This window comes from Thalassophryne amazonica, chromosome 1, assembly GCF_902500255.1.
Source record: "Thalassophryne amazonica chromosome 1, fThaAma1.1, whole genome shotgun sequence".
Lineage (NCBI taxonomy): Eukaryota > Metazoa > Chordata > Actinopteri > Batrachoidiformes > Batrachoididae > Thalassophryne > Thalassophryne amazonica.
In genome coordinates, this window is record NC_047103.1 from 149579310 (window position 1) to 149597034 (window position 17725).

The 17725-nt window shown below is 42.1% G+C and overlaps 1 protein-coding gene and 1 long non-coding RNA gene across 2 annotated transcripts in view; one reads left to right on the top strand and one right to left on the bottom strand.

The window, feature by feature from the left end:
* Nucleotides 1–17725, top strand: part of LOC117516642 (R3H domain-containing protein 1-like) — a 118777-nt gene that overhangs the window by 56733 nt on the left and 44319 nt on the right. The window contains exons 15-22 of the mRNA XM_034177509.1: nt 4430–4690; nt 6771–6928; nt 7294–7407; nt 8367–8702; nt 8888–9014; nt 13358–13515; nt 14052–14185; nt 16640–16743. Of these exons, the coding sequence (XP_034033400.1) occupies nt 4430–4690; nt 6771–6928; nt 7294–7407; nt 8367–8702; nt 8888–9014; nt 13358–13515; nt 14052–14185; nt 16640–16743 (1392 nt within the window). The remainder of the gene's footprint in view (nt 1–4429; nt 4691–6770; nt 6929–7293; nt 7408–8366; nt 8703–8887; nt 9015–13357; nt 13516–14051; nt 14186–16639; nt 16744–17725) is intronic.
* On the bottom strand, nt 10809–12544 carry LOC117515303. The gene is made up of 2 exons (XR_004562122.1): nt 12464–12544; nt 10809–11399 (listed from the first exon to the last, which is right to left on the bottom strand). It is a non-coding gene; the product is annotated as an uncharacterized LOC117515303 (long non-coding RNA).

Consider the following 17725-nt stretch of genomic DNA (forward strand, 5'->3'; position numbering starts at 1 on the left):
TTCAGGCAGTCATCTTTATAAATCTCATTGGAACGGCACCAAACAAACGTTCCAGCATCATCACCTTGCCCAATGCAAATTCGAGATTCATCACTGAATATGACTTTCATCCAGTCATCCACAGTCCACGATTGCTTTTCTTTAGCCCATTGTAACCTTGTTTGTTTCTGTGTAGGTGTTAATGATGGCTTTCGTTTAGCTTTTCTGTATGTAAATCCCATTTCCTTTAGGCGGTTTCTTACAGTTTGGTCACAGAAGTTGACTCCAGTTTCCTCCCATTCGTTCCTCATTTGTTTTGTTGTGCATTTTCGATTTTTGAGACATATTGCTTTAAGTTTTCTGTCTTGACGCTTTGATGTCTTCCTTGGTCTACCAGTACGTTTGCCTTTAACAACCTTCCCATGTTGTTTGTATTTGGTCCAGAGTTTAGACACAGCTGACTGTGAACAACCAACATCTTTTGCAACATTTCGTGATGATTTACCCTCTTTTAAGAGTTTGATAATCCTCTCCTTTGTTTCAATTGACATCTCTCCTGTTGGAGCCATTATTCATGTCAGTCCACTTGGTGCAACAGCTCTCCAAGGTGTGATCACTCCTTTTTAGATGCAGACTAACGACCAGATCTGATTTGATGCAGGTGTTAGTTTTGGGGATGAAAATTTACAGGGTGATTCCATAATTTATTCCTCAGAATTGAGTGATTCCATATTTTTTTCCTCTGCTTGGTCTAAAAAAGTAACCGTTACTGAGTGCCACAATTATTTTTCCTGATTTCTTATAGTGTTTCTTAAAGCCAGAAAGTTGCCATTTGATATGACTTTAGTTTTGTGTCATGTCTGTGATCTGCTTTTTTTTCTACAAAATTAAACAACTGAATGAACATACTCCAAGGCCGGTGATTCCATAATTATTGCCAGGGGTTGTATGTGTGTGTATGTATATGTGTGTGTATGTATATATATATATATATGTTTATGAAGGAAGTTCCAAATTCAATCTAAATGTTTCCTGTATGATTGACAACCACTACATTGTTCTAAAATGCAGTTCGTGACTGAGGGAGGAATTTCTTCTGTCAATGGCAAGTTCATTCAGAGTTGAGATGAGGGACGGCACACTTTATCACAGCACGAGCAGAGAAACATTCAATCATGAGTCAGCACGAGGTAAATTGGGAATACAATCTTCAAGCAAATTCCTTTCAATTAGGTTATCCGATGTTTTATAGGAGTCAATATTTGTTGTCCCATCATGGTCAATAAAGTCCTGTCAGCTGCCCCGTAGCCGGACAGCTGTCAAGACTAATTACCACGCAGCGACGCAGTGATGGAAGAGCCTCTTAAAAAGTGTTGCTGCAGCAGTTGTGTAAAATCCAGCAGTGAGGAGTTGCTGCATAATGTATAAGTCTCAGCACTGGAAGTGCCACACACGTCACTGAGGCCAAGTTATCGCTGCCACCTCACCGCAGGGGCTTACTCCACAATATGAGACGTTTGTAACCATAGTGGCAGTGATTAGATGAAATATGTTCTTTATTCCTGGGAAAAGCTGGGTTAAAAAGCTCCAGATGTCTCACTGCTGTGTTGGTGGGCCGCTGCACTCCATTTTGTTCCTACTGCTTCTACCACCATTTTTGTCTGGCAGCTTTCTATTTTTGCCATTTTGCAGCTGCTGGCTCCTCCTTTTTTTTTTTTTCTTTTCATCTTCTTTCAAAGGGAGGTGGCAGCAGCAGCCTTTTTGCCTGAACAGTTTACGTTGTTTACGAGGTAGCAGGCTGTCCTCACTTTGTGTTTTTGAGTGCAAGTCGAGGACACATCTTGCCTGTACTGCTGTGTTCTCCTGCCTTTGTCCGTTTCCTCGGCCCTCAAACAAATGTTTTTGCCCAACAGACCTTGAAAATGAGAGACTGCGTCACCGCCTACCTGTGACCGAGGCTTAAAGTCTTATTGTTGACCATGTGAAACACATTTCCTATGATTACCAGTTCCATGTTTATTTAAAAATAAGGTTGGGAGGGAGCTTCCCACTGAAAATGGAGCTACTTAATTAATGGAGCTATTTAATTAAACTAAGTGTTAACATTAACAGTAATGCCTGGTAGCATGCAAACAAAAATGGCAACCCCACACCCAAATTAATAATGGTAACGCTGACTATTCCTCTGGTTATTGATAAATTTAATGTTTTACAGCGTATATAAGTCAAACTGGATTTTGAGTTGCACCTTTTGCTGTGTTATGAACACTTTAATTTGGAATTTTTGTGCATTGTTGTAGTGTACTTTTTTATTATTGGAATTTATTCTTTTATTATTGGAGTTTTAGTATTTTGGTTCCTAGGAAAGCCCTATGTGTGCATAGTTATTATTATAACTGCTATTATTATTAACAAGCTTGTGATTCTTCGATAAATAAGTCACAGCACAGTATAAGTCGCAGGGCCTCCAAAACTAGTTAAAAAAACAAACAAACAAACCGTGAGTTATACCCTGGAAAATCCAGTTTACTGGAGCACAACTTTAGTTTCGAACAAACAATACAAATGTAAATATCAAACGAATGAACTTTTCTGCCTTTTGACAAAACTATCTGGATAGTCACTTGTGCGTCATCAGTCATTGGCTGAGAGCAACTATAAATCACAAGGGTGATTTTTGGTCCTTTAATAACAGGAAATAATATTTTATAAAACTAAATTCACAGAAACATTCAGCAGTACATGATTAAAACAAAGTAATATAACAATTTTCATATTGTGGAAATTTTAAGCCACATTCTTTCTTTTTTTTATTTTCCCCCCACCCCCCCTTCCCTATCATTCTCATTTGTTTGTAAGTGGGAAGTCGAGTAAATGACCTATACTCTACCTGCACATTGGGGTAATGGCAAACTCTTGGATTCACTTTTGAGAGGCTACCTTATGACTTTTTATTTTCCTTTTGTCATACAATTTTTCAGATTTGTTGTTTAAAAAAAATAAACACTTCCCTACATGCAAACAAACTCAGGATGATAATTATTACTATTGTTAGTTAAATTGACTCAACCATTGTTGAGTTTTTGCAAAGGTTGCAGCACAAATAAGTTTTATCTTTTTTTTTTCTTTTTTTTTTTGTTATATGCACTTTCTGTCTTTTCTTTTCTTTTGTTCTTCTTTTAGAGTTGCTGCACACAACTATTTTCCAGAACAGTTTCTCACTATTGTCATCTGTAATTTGGAAGACTGTTGAATAGGATTGAGCAAAAAAAGCATAATTTTTTTTTTTGCCCAATTCTGTAACTTTTACAGAATTATTCGGTCCTCTTTCTATCAGTCAAAAATCTGTGCCTTTATCAGCTTTGGAAAAGCATGTGGTTGTGTGCCCTCTAAAATGCAGTGAATGAACAGAACGATGGCTAGAATCCATCCCCTGAAGTTTAACAATAAGTAGTATCATCCTGTAGCTCACCATATAAAAAGACCATATAATGACAGCAAAATCTTTCAAATCTGGTGAGCTTTGACACCATATCTATCAAAAAAAAGCTGTTGCTATGAAGATGGTTGAGTAAATTGCTTTATATGCAATGAATGGGGTATGTGAGAGAGAGCGATTATGCAAAGAAATTTACCAAATCACATAAATTATCACTTTTGGTCTGTTAACTTTTACATTCTAAAAGTTTAAATATCATGGTCACAAGTCCACACAACCCAGCAGAAAGGATTTTGTATGAAGCAGACACTTCTTTCTTTAAGCATGCGTAGAGTTTTGAAGCTACATGTAGCTTGAAATAAGCTTCTCAGTTTTCTTTTTGTCATTTCCAAAGCTTAACTGTGGTGGCCACCGAGGCTACTAATGCTTCCTGTTTGAAATATGGTACATTTCATCAAATTCTTGGTCTTGTGTGACACCATAGTGACCTATCTATTGTTGCTAGAATGTCTTAAGTATTAAAAGCTCTCAGTTAAACTGTGAATTCAGTCTCTCTGAATCAAAGAACAGTGGCTCCTTTGTGGACTTGCCTTTGTGCATAATTATACAGGAAGAGATCTATCACACTGTGTATATACCAATTTCTCCACCACATGAGAATGCAGTACAGCCACAAACAATTATTAGTGGTGTAACTAGCAAGAGCTGTGACTGAGTATTTTCTTCTCGAGAAGCATTTACATAAACTTCGTTCCACCCACATGTATACTCAACAGCTGAAAGCAACATATTAATGGCCCTCCTCCCAAACATTGAGCCATTATGGAGAAAACAGGAAGTACATGGTGCAGGTCTTGAAGACTAATGAGAAGCCTATAGTTTTTTTTGTGGGTTAAACATCTCGATCTCTCCAAATAATTGAGAATCTGACAGTCAGGTGTTGGTGTATGTCTCTCATTGGTTGTGTTGTTTTTTTATTTGTATTTTTTTTTTTTTTCTGCTGTGCTTCAGGGTCAGAGTCATGTAGTAGTGTTGGCTCCTCCTCCAGCTCACTGTCTCGTCCCCAACTGGTGCATCCACTTTCAGCGTCGTCCCGTAACATCACCAACACGCCCATAAGCCACTCTGACACGAGAAGCTCCGGGCACTCTGAGATGATCAAGAGCATCCTTTCACATCCACCGCCAACTACAGACACAGCAAACTACTACGTGTTTCCGCTGGAGGCCTCAGGGATACCACCTGGCAGTGTTTTGGTCAATGCGCACGCAGGTATTTAAATGTTTATTCAAGATGTCTTTCTTACAGCTATTAGGTGGTGATCTCAGCTAGAGCCGCTGTCACTACTTGAATCAGAATTTAAACTTACAGCTGTCTTGTAAGCAGAGGTGGGACGAAGTCACCATCAAGTCACTTTCAAGTCATCAATCTCTCAATCTCAATTTATTTATAAAGCACTTTAAAATCAACACCAGCAACCAAAGTGCTGTACACAACAGGAACAAGCAAGTTAAAATAGATATAAATAAATAAATAAATAAATAAACCACAGTTAAAACCAGAAACACTAAAAAAAAAAACAACTTGTCAAACTGCGTTTACAGCCAAAGAAAAGAAATGTGTTTTAAGAAAAGATTTAAAAGCAGAGAGAGAATCAGCCTGCCTAATGTGCAAAGGAAGATCATTCCACAGTTTTGGGGCAATGACTGAGAAAGCTCGGTCACCTCTACGCTTCCTCTTCGACGTTGGGATAAGTGAGACAAATCAGCTGACCTGAGTGAGCGTGAAGGGACATATAAATGGAGCAGGTCAGACAGATTTAGCGGGGCAGAGCAATGAAGACATTTAAAAACAAATAAAAGAATTTTAAAATCAGTTCTAAAACGATCTGGGAGCCAATGAAGTGAGGCCAAAACCGGTGTAATGTGTTCGCACCTTTTAACACCAGCCAAAAGTCGAGCAGCAGCATTTTGCACCATCTGTAGGTGGGTAAGCAGTGTCTGATTCAGCCCAATATAAAGTGCATTGCAATAGTCCAGGCGATTAGTGATTAAAAGCATGGATTAAAATCACAAAATAATCTGAGCATCAAATTTAAGATCACTGTCCAGTTTTACACCCAGGTTTGTTGCTGTATGTGTCAGATACTGACTCATGGGACCCAGATCAACATTGATTTTGGAAGTGTCACTAGGTCCAAACAGCAAAACCTCAGTCTTTTTATCATTCAGGTGTAGAAAATTTATGGCCAACCATGCCTTAATGTCACCTATGAACTCTAAGAGATGGTTTGCAGAGTATGCACTTTGCTGCTTCAGTGGCAGATAAATTTGACAATCATCAGCATAAAATTGAAATGAGAGATCATGTCTCCTAAAAATTGATCCCATTGGGAGTAGATGCAGAGAAAAAAGAAGAGGACCAAGTATGGAGCCTTGAGGCACCCCACATGTAAGGGGCGCTGCACAAGATTCAACAGCTTCAGTGCAGACACAGAAACTTCTCTCTGATCGGTAGGATCTAAACCAGTCTAAAACAACACCCTTAATGCCCACCCAGTTTTCCATGCAAGACAAGAGGATCTGATGGTCCACTGTATCGAAGGCCGCTGTTGGGTCCAACAGGACTGAAACAACACAATGACCAGAATCAGTAGCTACACAAATGTCATTAAAAACCCGCAGCAGTGCCGACTCAGTACTGTGACGGGATTTAAAACCAGACTGAAAGAACTCCAGGGTGTCATGATTATTTAAAAAAGAACTCAACTTGCAGTATACAATTTTCTCCAAAATTTTAGAGAGAAAAGGAAGTTTGAAAATTGGCCTAAAATTGGAAAGTTCAGAAGAATCTAAGCCAGGTTTCTTAATAAGTGGGGTCACCACTGCATTCTTGAAACTGGCAGGCAAGTCCCAATCTGCAAGTCCCAAGTCAAGTCTCAAGTCATAATGACCACCAATTGTTTGCAAGCAGACTTGAGACTTGACTTGGGAATTGCAGATTGGTGACTTGACAGTGACTTTGTCCCACCTCTGCTTGTAAGTTTCTCTGATTCGGACAAATATTGATGACGGCGTGGGCTCTACTGGGGTTGTCAATCACATTAGTACTCAGACCCAAGCGTGCTGATGGAACAGATGGGTGGGTTCTGTAAATATTCATTTGTTCCAAAGAACATCACTTTGCACTTTAGGAGAGTAACCTGAATTATAAAATATGCAGAGGATGTTACCTCGATGTATTCTTTCCTGTCTGTCAATCCCAGCAACTTCACTGGAGTATTTACATACGTGTACTGTTGGCATTGTTGCATTTGCAGTGCTGTTATGAATACATTTATCCTATTTGACAGGCAAACATTTCATCCATCCTGATGGTAATGTGGTCCTTTATAACCCTGCCATCGCTGCCCCTAATAATGGTGGCAGGAGTTCACAGCAGGGGAAAAGCCAACAGCAGCCAATCCCACCTGCCAACCAGCAACAACAATCCAATCACCTCCACTCCCAGGTAAATGGGCGGAACCCTTTTTTTTGTCAGCTGCTACGGTGGTTTAGACATTTATTCCCATTCAAATTTTTTCCGGACAGGTTTGTCATAACCACATCGGTGCCATTGAGGTACAAATGTTTCTACTTTGATATAGCCCCTACCGGAAATTTGTGATGCCAGAATTTCAACAATTAATTTAACAAATAATTCAACCAATATATGAATTATTTGAGTTAATTGCTGAAATTGTGGCATCCGGGAGAGCCTGGTGATGGTTGATCTTTGTTAAACATGATTTTTAGTGAATCTCCCACTGTGTTTCTAATTTTTGCACCCTTCATCTTCTGTCCCTCTGTCCATCTCTTGTTACCTTCCCTCCTCAGCCAATCTGTCCTCCTCTTCAGCCATCCTCTGAGCCTGTCCACAACCCAATGGTCTCTTATCCTCTTCCTCCTTCTCAGTTCCTGCCCGTCTGTCCAAACCAACAGTACACTGTGGTACAGAACCTTTCTTCCATTGTATTCTTCTCACTTCCATCTCCTGTCAGTCCTGGCTCATTAGGAGTTTTATTTACAGACTTGGTAAATGGCACCGAACACAGAAATGCCGTGTTTGAACTCGTTAGTCACATCAGTTTGTAAAGTTAAAGAAAATCTGCACGGCTAGTTTGATGTTAGCCAGTCTAAGGAAAAGACTGAAGCTCTGTTTGTCCCGTGTCTTGTTGCTTCTACTCGCCAGTGACTGAGCTCCTAAGTAAATATTCATCTCCTGTGGTGTCTGTCTGTGTGGCAGACATTACGAGGTCATGCGAAATAAGATTTCATAGAATAATTTTGCATTGTGGTGTCCACATCCACCTTTATTCTTTCCTGAAAGAAGCAAAAATTCTTTATTGGTGTCCAAGGTAACCAATCCTTTCAGTCACTTTTGACAGCTTCAAAACGACCTTTGTATGCCATCAGTTAAGGCTTCAGTTTTGTTGGCAAGGTGCATGTAAATTCTTCTGAAGCCATCACCTACATATATGGATAACGCATTCAGTTAACCTCATTTTTGACCTGGTTTGAGTGAAACATATGCCCCTGTGGCTAATTATGTCTGTGCAAAGTTGTATTAATATTTAATTCATTGCCAGATGTTGGTGCTGAATAATCCATGACTAAAAACACTGCTTTTTCAACATGTCAGAAATGACCAAAGTGACATCCACTGATGACATGAATAAATAGTTTTTTTCCTTTGCGCTCCACGCTTGTCATTGGACATAAACTCTGCATTCATTTAAATTTATTTGTTGTTCTCTCTTGCCCTGTCGGTTAAATAAATGCTGTGAGCCAGTTTCTGACAGTCTGTGTTTACAGCTGCCATTTTATTTATTAGTGCATTTTTTAAAGATTCAGAACACCATTGTTCAGCGACAAATGATGTGTTATGCGAAATTCCTTCTCTTCTCAAGGCTGATGCTCTGAACGCTCAGTTCAGCCACATGACTCTGGCGCAGCAGCCGACAATCGAGGGCGGACCCTCGGCTTCGGACGCCCGCCATTATCAGAGCGTCTACCACCACCCCTCCCCTGTGCTCCTGCAGGGAGGTCCTCCACAGCAAGTTGCTAGCTACGTGGTGGCAGGTCCATCAGGAGGGCACCCTGGGGTGTTGCCGGGGCAGCCTGTCCCTCTCCCGAACCCAGGCCCCCCATCTGCTTATCCCACCACCACCCCTGGTCCTCCTGCTTTTACTGGGCCAACGGCAATACTCCAGCAACACGCCTACATCCAGCAGCCTGTCCAGCAAGTGAGTCCCCTGCTGAGACATCACAAAAGGTCTAACCATTGTGAGATGTCTTCAGTTGAGCTTTTCTCCATATTAAATTTGGCTCCTTCACTTATGATTAAAGGTGTTTTTTTTGTTTGTTTGTTTTTTTTTTTGCCGTTAAACAATGTGGTGCATTCACATAACATTAATTGCATCTCTTGCAGGTTTCCCCATGTTACTGCTCATCAGCCCAACACCCCCACTGTTCCAACCAGCAGCAGCAATACCGGCCGCCTGTCAACCCGCTGCCCTATAACTGCCCTCAGAGCCAAAACCTGCCCCAGCAGCAAGGTACGGTCCACCTTACAAACTAGTCCTAGTACAGTTGTGACACACATAGATACACGTGTGTGTGTGTTTATCTACATAGATAAAATAAAACATGCATTGGTATCTAATTGAGCAGGTTACTAGCAATTTATCCAATTTTCTGTGTAGAACCAGAGACACAGCTTATTCATTCAATATTTTCTTTGAAACAGCTGTAAAATCTCTAGGATAATAAAAATATGTATTTTAATAAACGATTGAAAACCTTTGATGTGAAGTGATTTCTCTTTGTCAGGCTGTATGTTGTCAGGAGTAAAGCCTTGGTTCCACCAAATAATAAACCGTGAATAATGAGCCACGCATGGGTGTGTAGTGATTATTCGAAGAATGACCCATGTTTTCATCTATCACGTATCCACTACTAAGGTGCCTCTATGTGCCTCTCTGTACCCCGCATGTACCACTTAGCAGCGTGTAGCGAGCCATGACAAACCTGTCATTAGAGCCTCGAATAGCTCGTATCAGCCACGCAAAGCCATGCAGTGCCATGTAGCATGAAATCGGTGCACGAACGCACATTTGCTCCTAGCCTCCACCCCTCCCACGCTTGTTTCCTCATGGAGTAAGAAAGAGAGGGGGGAAAAAAGCATCCAGATGAAACAGTCTTCTGTGATTCCAGAAGCGATTAGAGGTGTTTTCAGCATCCAAGGTTTGGCAGAAAATTATTATAATCCGCTACAAAATAATTATTTTATATACAGCGTCTGGAGCACAGAGCAGGTGGAATTGTGTGCGCAAGAGGGCAGCCGCTCCAAAAATAGCCTCTCAGATCCGTGTAGATGCCAGGCGCATGGATAATGGGCTTTTAGCAGCCTCGTAAGCACCACGCACATACCTCTAAAATCCTCGTTAGTCATCGTAGTAAGTCATACACAAAATGCCCCACGCTGTTGGAGCTAAATTTTGAACATATTAAAATTAGCACCACACTCAGAGATGAGCCTCCTTAACCAAAAATAACACCTCCATTCTCCCACAATAGTTGAACAAATCTTGTAGCAAAAAAAAAAAACAAACATGCTGCGTGGCTCATTATTCATCCTTCATTATTTGGTGGGACCAGGGCTTTAAGCTCAATCGCTCTGCTGCATGGTGTTTTCTCAGATATCAATAGACTTTAACACCCCGCCCCTTTGCAGCTTATCTGCTTTTGGATATAATTTATTTTTGTTTGCCGCAGACGTACATTTCTTCACAAGGGAGTTACTGTAGCTGCAGCCCAGCAGCTGTAGTGAAGAACGAATATTTCTTCCTTCCTTTCCTCTCTGCGTTTGTTTGTTTTTATGATTTCTCATGTCTCCCTGGGAGTCATCTACTTGATTATTCTGTCCCCCCCCCCCCTTCACCACAGGAGTTGGGATTGTTAGCTCCTGTTCTGTCTCACTCGCACAAGTGCACATGCACATTCTTGCTTAACTGGAGGTAATGTCTGCACAGTTGAAGCCTGTACAGTCGAATACGGACACAGACTCGCGTTTGGTGCGTGCACGGACACAGACACTCGTTTGGTGCATGCGCGCACACGTTTGTAAGTGGCTGCGGCACTATTCTGTCATTTGTGGGCTGCAAATGCAGCCTCCCTGCTGGGGACCCGGGAATAGACAGCGGACAAATGAAGCTGCCCTACAAAGGCAAAGGACACCAATTATTTCTGAGAGAAGCAGAAAAAATGACTTCAGCGCCTCATTTTCGCTCCCATTTTTGCATTAGTGCAAGAAGAAAATCCTGTAAATAAGCCATCAGTGGCTGTGTGGGTTTTTTTCCTTCTTCTCCTTTTTAAGAATGCTGTGACAGCCGCCGTGTGCTGAGAAACAGCTTTTAAAGTCAAACCACCACGGCGCTGCTTTATCAATAGTGGTCATTTTCTAAAGGATCTTCTAGAGTTTTTAAGCAAGTATCAGATCAACCCCCCCTTTTTTTGTGACCATTTAAGATGTTCTTTTGTTTTTGACTGAATGGAGTTCAGGGTCTTGGATGCAGTTGTATGATTTATTTTTATCCCACACAGCAGGTGGATGAAGCCTGAGAGGCGGGACGCGGGGCCGGGACGCTGCCTGAGAGGCCTCTATGAATCTCACAGTGAACCGGTCTCTTTTTCAGCCCCTCACTCCTCATCTGTGAGAAATGCACAGATCTCCACATGTCCAGACTGTTGGCACTGTATAAACCAAAGCGTTCAAAACCATTTTAACACCAAGACACCAGAGAAGCGGCAAACCCAGACATTTAAAACCCTGGAAAGAATTGCAAATTATTTTTCACTTGATCAGTGTGCATAACCTAATGTAGGGAGCTGTTAATGAAGACTTTCCAAGATTACAGCATGTCTGTTCGTCAACCATTTAGCTAAAAATAATAAATGGACTGCATTTATATTCCACTTTTCCATCTATATCAGAAGCTCTAAGCGCTTTGCATTAATGCCTCGCATTCACCCAATCACTCACACACTAATGTCAGGGTGCTGCCATGCAAGGCGCTCACTACACACTGGGAGCAACTTGGTGTTTAAGGACCTTGCCCAAGGGCCCTAAAGCCCCTTTCACACCGGGGCTGCTTCGAGTTGCTTCATGTGGTGTCATGATGAAGCAGGAATGTCTGCGTCAGGTGCGCGCAGCAGGGGGCAAAGAGGAGGTGAGGACGCAGCCTGCAGGTCCTCTGCACAGAGATGTCCTGTCTCTGGCAGTCAGTCTGTGAGCAGGACTTATATCCTATTTGTCCTTTATTTAACACAGTGATGAGAGAGTTTGAGGAGAGAGCGAGGAATTAACTGCCTGTATCCAGGTTTTTTTTAATTGTTCCCATGTGCGCGCCTGAATGAATCATCCGTGAGTGGACTGGAGATGTCCGGACTTTTTACTGGATGTGGACATGTCCTGTCTCTGGCAAGCATTCTGTGAGCAGGACTTATTTGTGAGAGAAGAGCGAGTAGCTGCAGCAGTCAGGCTGCAATTAGCATTTTTTTTTTTTTTTTTTTCTCTGTGCTCTTTTTGAGCGTGTAGTTTTACTGCATTATGCACATGGTATAAAAACAATCCTGCCTGATTTATACTTCAGGAACAATGGAACACAGCAGGAATCACAAATTAGTGTCGGGTAACGTTGTATTGTGAGGGTGTGGCTTCCAGTCACGTTGAGTACTGTTGCGTTGCCCTGCCTTGCGCTGAAACCACTTAATTTCTGCATCCTTTGCTCGACGCAGAAAAAAATTTAACATGTTTAATTTTTGGTGTCCGATTCGCTTCATCCTTTGCGTCCCTCGTGCTGTTGTGGTGTTGAGCTACATCGTCTCAGCACTGGGTTGCTTCCACGTGGCGTTGTCATAATGCTGCACGATGCAACTCGAACTCGAAGTGGGCCCGGTGTGAAAGGGGCTTTAGTGATTTTTCTGGTCAGACGGCGGTTTGAACCGAAAAAGTTCCAGTCACATCAAACACAGCCATGGAATTGGCTGTGTTTGATATTACGGTCATTTCATGGGTGGCTTTGAGTGAAGGTGGAAGGAGGAGGAGGCTGGATAAAAATAGACCTCCCTGTGCTCCTCGCGGAGTGCTTTCATTGTCTCGTTGTACTTTTCTCCCAGGGCACTGGACTGTAAAGACACCTTCACAAAAGGACGTCCTCTCCTTTTGTCACGTGGATTGTGACGTGTGTCGCAAGGGACAGCACTTTCAAATATCTTTTTGTCACCTTGACATTTAAGCATCCGGTCTCCCCCAGGCTAAGAATGGGCACCTCTGCTTTAGCTCGTTTTCCAAGCGCTTGGGTTTGTGTGACTTTGTATCACCTTTTGTGTGTCATTGTCTCTGAATGTGATCCTGTTTTCTGTTTACCCCTGAACTGAACTTAATTATTAACTGAATCATTCATTGAAGTGGCCCCGCCTATTTTTTTCCTTTCCAGCCACTCCGCTCACAGGTTCAGGCCACTGCAGGCGAAATCAGATATATTGACTTTCTCATTTATTCCAAGTGCCTCAAACCTGCTTAACTGCAACAGTTCTACTCCCCAAGCCGAGCCCAGACTTCCACAACTGTTCAGTTTGCTGCTCATTCCATTGTTCTCCCTCTGACACTCCATCAATGTTCCTTTGTTATGATTGGTGCAGTTGCTAAATTGCCCCTTAAAAAGTTGTCTTTATGGTCCATCATCTTTTTTCTTCTTCCCCTGCTTAGCATTTATGTGCAGCGTGTTTGCTGTGCTACATATTAATCATCAGTTGTAATTGTGGCATATTTGTGTCACTGTTCTTGTGTGAAGTCTTCTTATTTGGTCAGCGTTGCCCTCTTTTTCACTTGCCTCAGTGCACCAAGCCGTGATGCCAAACCCAGCGTCCAGCTATCAGACTGTAGCGGGCGTGCAGCCAACAACAAACCTTGCTCTCGCTGGCAACCAGCAAAGCAATATGGGAAACCAGATGCAAGGCATGATGGTCCAGTACCCTCCAATCCAGTCTTATCAGGTATTCACGCCACTGTTGATGAAACGCTTCAGCGAGCTTGTTCAGTATTTTTAAAAGAAAAAGTTATTAAACTAAAAGTGATCATGTTCACTCACTCTGTTCATTTTATTAATATAATTTCATGTTTTGAAACCTTTATAAAATGTGTTCTCAAAGGATGCTGTTGGTAGCACAATAATAACAGTCACAGTGGACAGTGTAAAAGGACAATTCCCTTCTCGACTTCTGAGCTATTCCTTCTCCATGTCAATAAAACACAAACCTCGAATGGCTCGTATCAGCCATGTTAAGCCATGCAGTGCCGTGTAGTGTGACATTGGTGCACGAATGCACGTTTGGTCCTAGCCTCCGTCCGTCCCACACTCGATCTCAAACACAAATAAGTTCAAAATTGGTTTTCGTCAAAACTATATTTGCTAGTTCATTGAGTGTAACAGAACAGTGTTTAGTTTGACGCTTTGATTCTTGTTGATCTTGTTTTATGGCCATGTCTTTGCTTCCTTTTTTACTTTTTTTTTTTTTCCTCTTCATGTTAGCAGGTTTCTGTCCCCCAGCAGGCATACCAGCAGCCAGTGTTTGTGTCCTGCCAGCCAGGACAGGCAGCAGTGGCTGTTGCTGGCATGCAGCCCTGTTACGGCTTTGTCCCGCCCAGCCAGCATACCACCATGAGGTACGATCCAAAGTTTACCATTATTGTAATCATTAGTTTTTTAATGTAGCTGTTCTTTAAATGGAATTTGGTTGATCTAAAAGTAAGTTGGTCCAGATGTGACTGTGGTCCAAAACTGGTGCTAATTCTCAAGTCACAAGGTGTATCAGCAGCTTTTCAGTTGATTGTAACTCCACTAAAATGTAGATCATGCCTAGAAAAAGTATTGTGACGGATATTTTTCTCTAGCCTGAACTTGAACATAGACCTCTCACTCACTCATTTTCAACCTTCTTTGGCTTTCGGCTGTTCCCGTTAGGGGTCGCCACAGCAGATCAATCGTTTCCATCTCACCCTGTCCTCTGTATCTTCCTCTGTCACACCAACCACCTGCATGTCCTCCTTCAACACATCCATAAACCTCCTCTTTGGCCTCCCTCTTCTCCTCCTGCCTGGTGGCTCCATCCTCAGCATGCTTCTCCCTATATACCCTTCAACCGCTTATGCCAATTGAGGGTCACGGCGGGAGCTGGAGCCTATCCCAACAATCATAGGGTGGGGATCCCTGGACAGGACGCCAGTCTGTCACAGGGTCACATGTAGACAAACAGACACATCCAAACCTGCACGCACACCTACAGACAATATCTGAATGTGGGAGGAAGCCGGAACACCTGGAGAGATCCCACGTAATCACGGGGAGAACATGCAAACTCCACACAGAAACACCACAGGTGGGAACTGATCCTATGACCTTCTTGCTGTGAGGCAGCAGTGCTAACTGCTAATCCACTGTGCTGCCCAACATAGCCTGCATCACTATGAAATAACTATAAATGCCATGTTGTTGGATTAAGCTCTTCTATAAAACAGAGGCTACTTTCAGCTTCTCCCTTTTCCACTCGGGGTTGCAACAGAAAATCCATTATGAGTTTGTGTGTTGATTTCTGACATGTTTTAGGGCATGCATGAGCGGCCTTGAAAGGGAAACCTTTTGTTTTGGAGGAATGCGCACTAACCACTTGGCCACCACGCTGACCTGTGGTGAAACAGAAATGTTATGATTCTTTAAGGTTATGGTGAAGGTGAAATGGGACCAGTAACCCAGTTGACCTCATGGTTATGGTTGTGAGGTGACATCTTCTGTAGGTTTGACACATGATGGTGTCAGGCGTTTCATGTTTGTTTATATTATGTTATAATGTGTTTATATGATGTATAATTTTATTGTATTTCAATTGAATGCTTGTCATTCATTCAGGAAAAATCTGGAATTGTAGTCTGGTTATTTCATTGCGCATGAAATTGTTCACTTGGTTTTTGTTCCCCAAGGCCGGCTGATTTACACTCCACCATTCAGTACGTGCACATTATAATAATCAATCTGAGGGACTAAAGTAACAGGCTAAAAATTCAAGAATATTTATATTATGCATTTTTCATCAAAGAAAGGGATTCTGTTTTGTTTCAAAATTAAGTTACGCCATGTTTCTTGTCTTGTAATCTTCCTCCCATTTATATTAATCCTTTGTGGGGGGAAAAAGACAGTTTCTAATAGATGGATTATGGCTGTAATCAGGTTTAGATGTGTTAGGATGTGAGTACTAAATGTGCTCCAGCTCGCACAGACTCAGTCGCGTAGTGATAATTCTTCGTCTTAAGGTAACTCAGAGCAGCCTGATTTGTGGCTGTCTGAAGGAGCTCAGGGCTGAACTCACCATTGGACACAGAGTTTGTGGGGGGGGGGGGGAGATGAACTGGATCTGTAAGAAGCTGATAAATGTCTGCTCCAACACCCTCGCTTTTACTTTCCTCCATTACTCTCCTTGTGGAGGATATTGTGGAGCAGAGTGCTCGCTCATTACAGCTGATTGATAGAACGAGTTCACAGAAAACAAAATATGTAATTAGTTTCTACTTCCACAGACACCGTCGGTCTGGGTGCCGGTGAGTGCAGCGCTGCTGGAACCATTGTGCACTCATATGCATAACAGACACCAGACATGAATATAACCATGCAGTTGTCACAAAAGAACAATGCACAGAGATGCACACACACTTGCACGTGCACATTTGAGGCGAGGTTGCTTCCTCATTGTGCCAGCTGTAAAATCAGGCAGTCGGTGTGGAAATGATTTATGGTGCAGTGTTGGATTGCTCCCTTGTCTCCCTGGAGGACTGACTGACCACCTGCAGCCTGTTTCTCACCAGCTGTAGCTCGGTGCAGACAAGTCCCAGCAGGCGGGTTGCTTACAGAGCAGGGCGCCTACTTTACAGATTGACTTGTGTTAAATTTCAGTTTAATATTCCGACAACCTCCGTGTGGAATGTGTCGGAACTCATTGAGCTTTGTGCCTCTCCATAAGTTGCTTGGTGGACTGAGCATCATATGGACTGGTTTCAGTTTCTGCACAGGCTGAGTAACTCACTGCAGTCGTTTTGACCAGTTTACGCTGTGCTTATGTTCATTCACAGTTCAACCGTGAGCTTTTTGCCTGCCCCGATGATGGAGCAACTCCAGTTTCCCCAGAATTCTTCCAACTGCATCCCCCAGCAGCATCCAGGCCAGCAGTATGCAGGTGTGTATAGTTTCATCTGACCAGAGTAGGGATCGAAACAAAGAGATCATCATTGGAGTGATGGGGACATTTTTTTTAAAGATGGAATTCTAGCAGGGTTTTTTTTATATACTTTTAGTGGATTTTAAATCTTTGCAGACCAGAGAATAAAACATTACTATGAACCACATCTGAGATTTTGCAACAATAGATCCCTGAAAAAAAATGCATTAATATTAAAATGGAGTTAAAAGTAACTGAGGTTCCTCACTGTGGCACACTGGCAAGAACTGAGGTTTTACAGCCATTACCAGTAACGCTAACCACTAGAATATAGCACAGTTAATGCTAACTGTGTTTAAATACAGTTGACATGACCACATATGCTAGCTGATAATGTGTGCTCTGATGTGCCACACCAACTGTACATGGCATTTGTTTTTAATACGGCTCTTCAGTAGTCAAACACGACATGTCAGCATAACAGTCACACAGTGTCTCATCCTGAAGCTGGATAATTTAGAATTTAATATTATCTTTGGTACAGTTGATGACAAAGCATTCGAGTTTCCTCACAATTTAAAATGTGAAGCAAACTTTTTTCCTTTCCTACTAAAAACAGACAGACCCCTCAGTTCCTAATATAAGTACCATTAGCTGCTTTAACCGGCATGTACGACTGACCATCATCAGCATAGCAGTACAGTTTTATTCAGTAATTGCACGGAACCACAGCAGACTAAGTTCAAAGCCCTGGGCAGGGCCAGCCCAAGCCTTTATGGGGCCTTAAGCAGAATTTCATTTGGGGGGCCCCCCTACCATCACCTCAGCACCAGATGCCTCATTATTCCATAGGCTACACTGTTGTGTGTAACGTACCCACAATCATTAGCATTATTTGTAATTTTCTTATATCATACAGGTGTCATTCTTGTTTTTAACCTTAAAGGGGTAGCAAACCCATAAATGTTTTAATTAACTTCTACATACAGAGTGATGTATA